Source organism: Amblyomma maculatum, chromosome 11 (genome assembly GCF_055883805.1).
Source record: "Amblyomma maculatum isolate TAMU_Amacu chromosome 11, ASM5588380v1, whole genome shotgun sequence".
In the NCBI taxonomy this organism is placed as follows: domain Eukaryota; kingdom Metazoa; phylum Arthropoda; class Arachnida; order Ixodida; family Ixodidae; genus Amblyomma; species Amblyomma maculatum.
Genome location: NC_139354.1, coordinates 51,354,021 through 51,361,509, shown reverse-complemented (window position 1 = coordinate 51,361,509; position 7,489 = coordinate 51,354,021). Strand labels below are relative to the sequence as shown.

Below are 7,489 nucleotides of genomic sequence, written 5' to 3'. Positions count from 1 at the left end.
TGATCTGGGGATACACCTTCTTTGGAGACAGTTCAGTTCAGTTCAGTTCAGTCGTTCAGTCGTGTCCGACTCTTCGTGACCCTATTGACCATGTCACGCCGCGCTTTCCGGTCTCTCACTATCTTCCTAACATCAGATAACTTCATCTGCAGTGCCTCGAGGATGCCATCAAACCATCGCGTTCGCTGCCTACCCCTTCTCCGGCGACCCTCAACCTTTCCCAACATCAAATCTTTCTCCAGCGACTCCTCTCTTCTCATCAGATGACCAAAGTAGCTGAGCTTTAACTTTAGAATTTGAGCCTCCAATGAGCAGTCAGGGTTTATGGTCGACAATATTGACTGATTTGATCTTCTGGCAGTCCAAGGAACTCTCAAGAGCCTTCGCCAGCACCACAATTCAAACGCGTCAATTCTTCGGCGGTCAGCCTTTTTCACAGTCCAACTCTCGCATCCATATATCACAACTGGAAAGACCATAGCACGAGTTATACGGATCTTGGTTGGCAGACTAATGTCTCTGCTCTTTACTAGGCGGTCAAGGCTAACCATTGCTCTCTTTCCCAGAAGCAGGTGCCTCCTAATTTCTTGGCTGCAGTCTCCTTCCGAGGTAATCTTGGAGCGCAAGAAGAGAAAATCTGTCACAGCTTCCACTTCTTGTCCCTTGATGCTCCAGGACTTGATAGGGCAAGACGCCATGATCTTTGTCTTTTTAATGTTCAGTTTAAGCCCAAACTTCTCACTCTCTTCTTGTACGGGCATCAGAAGTCTCTTGAGGTCCGCTTCACTTTCTGCCATTAAAGTGGTATCATCCGCATATCTAAGGTTGTTGATACGTTTTCCAGCAATCTTCACTCCAGCTGAAGACTCGTCCAGACCAGCCTTCCTCATGATGCACTCCGCATATAGGTTAAATAGGCAGGGCGACAGTATGCAGCCTTGCCTCACTCCTTTCTCAATCGGAAACCAATCAGTAAGACCATGCCCAGTTCTGACTGTGGCCTCTTGCCCTTCATACAGGTTCCTGAGGAGACAGATGAGTTGAATTGGAACTCCCACATCTTGGAGAGCTTGCCACAATCTGCTGTAATCTACGCAGTCAAACGCTTTCGCATAATCAATAAAGCAGAAGTAGATGGGTTTCTGGAACTTTCTTGCTTTTTCCATGATCCAGCGAAGGTTGGCAACTTGGTCTCTAGTTCCTCTGCCTATGCGAAACCCAGCTTGCACGTCCGGAAGCACCCGATCCACATACTGCTGCAGCCTACCTTGGAGGATTTTCAACATCACCTTGCTAGCATGCGAAATAAGCGCGATCGTGCGGTAGTTGGAACAATCTTTGGCGCTGCCTTTCTTTGGAATGGGGATGTAAACTGACCTCCTCCAATCCTGTGGCCACTGCAGGGTTGTCCAAATCTTCTGACATAATGTATGCAGAATGTTAACAGCGTCATGGTTGAGGTTTTGAAGCAACTCAGCTGGAATGCCATCAATTCCGCTAGCTTTGTTCTTAGCAAGGCTGGCTAAGGACCATTCAACTTCACTCTTCAGGATGCCCGGCTCGAGATCAGTGATCACAACCGTCTTATGTTGGGTTTGCACATTCGGGTCCTTCTTGTACAGTTCCTCTGTGTATTCCTGCCACCGCTTCTTTATCTCTGCGGCTTCAGTGAGGTCCTTGCCTCGGTTGTCCTTTATCACGCCCATCTTAGCACAGAAGCTTCCTTTGATATCTTTGATTGTCTTATACAGAGAATCTTGTGTTCCTTAATTGGCTGTTGTCCTCAACTGCTTGGCACTGTATGTTCAGGAAGGCATTCTTATCTCTCCTTGCTATTTCTGAAAATCCGCATTGAGAACCTTGTATCTTTCTCTTTCCCCCATAACTTTTGGCTTCCTCCTTTCCTCAGCTATTTGCAAAGCCGCTTCAAATAACTAGTTTGCTTTCTTGCATTTCTTTTGCTTTGGAACTACCTTAGTAGCAACTTCTTGTATTATATCACGAACATCAGTCCACATCTCTTCGGGCTGTCTGTCTTCTAGATCTCATTCTTGAAATCGATTCCTCACTTCCACAGCATATTCTAATGGAACTTGATCCAGATTATACATGAAAGGCCTTCTAGTTTTCTGCGTTTTCCTCAATCAATCTTGGCAACAAGAAGCTGATGATCGGTGCCACAATCGGCCCCAGGCCTTGTTTTTACTGCTTGTATAGCGCTTCTCCATCTCTGTCGGCAAATAATATAATCGATCTGATTCCTGTACAGACCGTCCGGCGAAGTCCATGTGTACAGGCGCCTCTTGTGCTGTTGAAAATGAGTATTCGCTATGGTCAGGTTGTTTTCTTGACAAAACTCTACTAGCCTCTGCCCAGCTTCATTTGGCTCACCAAGACCGAACTTGCCTGTAATTCCGGATATTTCTTCACTCCCTACTTTAGCATTCCAGTCTCCTATGAGAAAAACGACGTCTGATGATGGGGTGCGGTCTAAAAGGCTTTGTAGGTCCGCATAAAATCTCTCAACGTCAGCTTCTTCAGCAGTAGTGGTCGGTGCATAGACTTGGATAACTGTTATGTTGAAAGGGTGACCTTGGATCCGAAGTTAAATCATTCGGTCGTTTTTGGGGTTGTACCCTAGCACTGCTTTGCCCATTCTTCTGTTTACTATGAGAGCGACCCCATTCCTTCTCTTGGATTCGTGCCCACAATAAAAGACATAATGGTCGCCGGAGTTAAATTCTCCAATTCCGGTCCACTTGAGCTCGCTGATACCCAAGATATCAATGTTCAATCTGTCCATTTCTCGCTTGACGATATCCAGTTTACCTTGCATCATAGATCTTACATTCCATGTTGCTATGTGATACATCTCCTTGCAACATCGGACTTTCCGGTCGCTTCCCGACACATCAACAACTGAGCGTCCTTTTGGCTTTAGCCCAGCCGCTTCATTCGTCCTGGAGCTACTAGGAATCGCCCTTTGTTCATCCCCCGTAACATATGGGACGCCTTCCAACCTGGGGGCTCATCTTCCGGCGCCATATCATTATGGGTGTTGTGACTGGCCATAGGGTTTTCTTGGCAGGAAATACTGGAATGGGTTGCGGTTACCTTCTCCAGTGAATCACATTTTGTCAGAACTCTCTGCCGTGACCTGTCTATCTTGGGTGGCCCTACACAGCTGAGCTCACGACTTCATCGAGTTTTGCAAGCCCCTCCGCCACGACAAGGCAGTGATCCATGAAGGGGTCTTTGGAGACAGCATAGCTCATAATGGTGAGCTGGCGGGTGGCAAAACGACATTTTTTTTAAATTCAGCTGCAGTCCGGCATCAGATAGGCAGGTTAAAACGTGCTTCAGACGGCAGAGGTGCGTGTCAAAGTCAGGAGAAAAGACGACAATATCGTCGAGGTAGCAGAGGCACGTCTACCACTTTAGGCCACGCAAAATGCTGTCCATCATCCGCTCAAACGTTGCCGGAGCATTACAAAGGCCGAAAGGCATAACTGTAAATTCGTACAAGCCGTCGGGAGTTACAAAGGCAGTTTTGAGGCGATCAGCCGCTTCCAGGAGAACTTTCCGGTACCCAGAACGTAAGTCTAGGGAAGAAAAGAGCTCGGCGCCTTGCAAACAATCGAGAGCATCGTCGATGCGTGGGAGAGGGTAGACGTCCTGTCGCGTAATCTTATTAAGGTGGCGATAACTGACCCAGAAGCGGATAGAACCATCTTTCTTTTTTACAAGGACAACAGGTGATGCCCAACAGCTGTTTGAGGGCTGAATCACGCCATTCTTAATCATTAGGTCGACTAGCTTTTCAATAGCCTGGCGTTCGGTTGCACACACGTTAGGGGCGCTGTCGCAGTGGTGCGTGTGTGCCGGTGCCGATGCGATGAGTGACTGTAGAAGTTTGATCCAAATAACTTTGATGAGAGTCGAAGGAGGAGCGGAAGTGACGTAGGAGGTTCAAAAGCTGAGTGCACTGCGCTGGAGGAAGATCGGCATCGATGGAACGGAGGAACAAGTCTATAGAGGGGGAAGCGGGTGCAGGCGAAGGGGGGCTGAGAGCATTCACGGCAGAGTGCGGCGCATCGTCAGGTTTCTCAGAGATCAGAAGAGATGCGATTGACTGGATACTGCCGAGGCATTCACCATGGCGCAATGCAGTAGAGGAGTTAAATGGGTTAGAGACCCATTGCATTGAAACGCCAGCGAAAATAGCGAGCACAGCTTAGGGCAATGGGTACTTGCGGCGCAGGAAAGTATGGGCTGGTGTGAAGAGAACGGTGTCATCGCTAAGTGAAGCACAGAAATGAGGCACAGATCTACCACAGAAATGTGGTAGATCAGCATCTGGTAAGGTGTCGGGAAAAGTCGAGAACCCCACTTCAGCTCGAGCACAATCGAGAATAGCAGCGCGACGCGATAGGAAATCCCAGGCTAAAATTACAGCGTCTGATCAACTTGGCAGCACGATGGACTCAATCGTATAAAGGCAATTCTGGATAACTACTCAAGTGGTGAACACTGCTAAAGGCTTGATACGCTTAGCGATGGCCGTTCGCAACGAAAGTCCCGCAATTGGCGTCTTCACTTTCTTTAAAGAGCTACACAGGTTTGCGTCCATAACCGAAATCGCAGTACCAGTGTCAATTAGAGCCATGACAGCAACACCCTCGATGAAAACTTCAATAATGTTTGCAGGCGACAGATGAGGACTTGGGAAGTTTGACGGGGTCGAAGTTCTCGCGTCAGGAACTGCAGCCTCTAGTTTTCCTCAAGTGAAGCGTTCTGTCGACGTCGCATCGGAGCGATAGACCGGCGTCGTGGCGACGGTGAACGGCGGTCGGACATGGCTTAGCGGTCTGGGGAGGAACGACAGCTGGCTGGATGCTCAGTAGGCGCGGAATACTGAGGCGTCGAAGTCCAATATCCAGGGCCATGAGTAGGTGGTGCCGACACTGGGAGACGGTTTCGGCAATAACGAGAAGTATGTCCAGCCAGCCCACAAGTGTAAAAAATTGGCCAGTTATCTGTCGTGCGCCAGGGATTGCGTTGTCTTGGAGCCGGTCGAGAAAATTGCGCATGTTCTCGAGCAGGACTAGGAGGCGGCTGAATGTAGGCAAGTTGCGGCGGAGCATACCTAGGTGGTGGTGGGGCAGCATCAGCCGCATATGTCAACGGGGCTGCGACAGGCATGGATTGAGGAGATGGAGGAAGTGATTCAGCTACCTGTTCTTGAATGATCTGGCGCAAACTGGGAGCGAAATGCGCGGAAGGCCCTTCATGGCAGGACATAAGGGAGAGCTGTCAAGGAACTTCTTCCCGAATGAAGCTCTTGATTTGTGGCAGGAGCGCAGAATGTTCTGCTGCATCTGTCAGGCCAGCAAGCGACTCAGAATGCGTGGTGTTCGCGCGAGTCATGGCCCTTTGTTTGCGCAGTTCATCATAACTTTGGCACAGTGTGACCATTTCAGCAACAGTGCGGATATCTCGCGCAGTCAGCATCTGAAAGGCGTCGTCAATAATGCCTTGCAGAATGTGCTTGATTTTGTCGGCCTCTGACATCTGAGCGTTCACGCGTTTGCACAAGTCGACGACGTCCTCGATATAACTTGTGAAATTTCCGCCATCATGCTGAGACCGCGCATGCAAGCGCTGTACAGCGCGGAGTTTTCTCACAGCCGGACGGTCGAAAACTTCCGAGAAGCTGGCTTTGAAAACGGAACATGATGGAATGTCCGCTTCATGGTTCCGAAACCATAGAATGGCTACGCCGGTGAGATAGAAAATCACGTTGCTTAATTTCGTTTCCGCGTCCCATTTGTTGTAAGCGCTCACTCTCTCGTAGGACGTGAGCCAGTCCTCGACGTCATGGTCGTCAGTGCCGCTGAAGATGGCGGGGTCTCGCTGGTGGAGGGAGCCGGAACAGATGATGGCCGAGCCAATTTGTACGGCTTGGTGGTTAGCGTCCTTAGGCATCGCAGGAGAGGGTAATGTGCGGCTGCGGAGTTCCAGGGCGAGAGGATAGATCTTACCCGGCATCTCCACCAAATGTAAGATGGGGGTTTATTGAGTAGATCAACAGGACTCGATCAGCAGGACTGGGCAGGTCAGCGGCGAACACAGCGACAGCGAACACAGTCAGGTGCAACACGCGCAGCGATCACGATGCCACTGCCTGGAATGTTTCTCGTGCACTGCTTCTTCTTCACAGCCCCAATTTCGATTTTTAGTAAAGGACACCAGGGATCCTAGCATAATCGCGACAAATGCAATCGAGAGACTGACAGCAAAAAACAGATTATAGTGCCGTATTTCTGACTGTACAGATGCCAAAAGGATATGAAATGATGGAGCCTCGCAGAATATTCTTCATGCTGCAGAGGACAACCTTATGTTTGCGCAACGAAGAAGTTGCCGCCTCAAAAATATTGAGGAGCAAGCAGGAAGAATAGAAAACCCAGCTTCAGGGGACGCGTTATTACGGGGAGTGAGAAAGGCGCCTTACGTCGCAAACAACTCTGTTCTTTCTAAGAATAAACTTCTTTCGACCAATCTTGTGAATCCATTGACTCTTGCGCAAGCCGTCACGCTTGCCTTGAGGTATCATGAATACCGCCTAACCATCTTCAGGCCGCTTGTTGCAGTGCAGTTATAAGCGCAACAGCACGGCATAGAGCTTGCACAACGGCAATATTCGCTTGCCGAGCCTAGGAGAAAAATTGCGCAAAGGAAAAAGAAGAACAGAAGGAAAATGCCGGACACGCGTTCGTTTCTAAGGGCAATGGCAGGGAGACCAATCGTCGGGTAGGAAATCGGGCAGAGAGCCCACCTTCAGGAAAGAGGCCCGCAAGGGGCGAGGAGGAGGAGTAGAGGCAGCCCGGCGGCGGCAAAGTTCAGTTTTGGTGTAACTTACAAATTATCAAGGGGCTTTCCCACCTGTCAGACTACAGCGCACCTAGTGGGAAAAGCGCGAAACGCCCGCTGTGGCTACGAGCCACGCAACGCTGAAGAGCCAACTTGGTAGCCTATATTCGTCTCGCTATTGTGACGTCACGTCACACCACCTGTTAGACTACAGCGCACCTTGTGGGAGAAGCGCAAAACTCCCGGCGTGGCTACAAGCCACGCTACGCTGAAGAACCGACTTGGTAGGCCAGCTCTCGCGCTGTTATGATGTCAGTAGTCACGTGGTGTAAAGCGTACGCTGAAGGCTCGAAACCTGGCGTAGTATTGCTTTGCAATAAAACTAAGAGGTAACATATAGGTACGGTACGACAAGCCAAGCAGCCTTATGAAGCGGGATATAGCGCCACAAAAGCATAATGACCATTCATACTCTGTTTCCTCTTTGTTGCGGTATACGCAAGAATAGAATACAGAGCAACATTTTTATTGCAGTCGTGAAATTGTAAACGCATTGAAATGTCTTAAATTACGCTATAATTAAGCCAACCAGCCGCGTCTCCGAAATCGTCGTACT

The 7,489-nt window shown here is 49.4% G+C and overlaps 1 protein-coding gene across 1 annotated transcript; it reads right to left on the bottom strand.

Annotated features, from left to right (window-relative positions):
• Positions 1–4,897: 4,897 nt before the first annotated feature.
• LOC146173789 (uncharacterized) lies at positions 4,898–5,985 on the bottom strand. The gene is made up of 3 exons (XM_084585273.1): positions 5,399–5,985; positions 5,147–5,260; positions 4,898–4,964 (listed from the first exon to the last, which is right to left on the bottom strand). The coding sequence occupies exons 1-3, from the start codon at positions 5,983–5,985 to the stop codon at positions 4,898–4,900; spliced, it is 768 nt and encodes a 255-aa protein (XP_084441399.1).
• Between the last annotated feature and the right edge of the window lie 1,504 nt (positions 5,986–7,489).

Excerpts from the sequence above, each read along its gene's own strand:
- LOC146173789 (XM_084585273.1), bottom strand. The coding sequence starts at position 5,985 with ATGCCTAAGGACGCTAACCACCAAGCCGTACAAATTGGCTCGGCCATC. Across the intron at positions 5,261-5,398 it reads GCGAACACCACGCATTCTGA|TTTGCGCCAGATCATTCAAG; the intron begins GTCGCTTGCTGG and ends TTTCGCTCCCAG. Across the intron at positions 4,965-5,146 it reads GCTGCCCCACCACCACCTAG|TGTCGGCACCACCTACTCAT; the intron begins GTATGCTCCGCC and ends ACCGTCTCCCAG.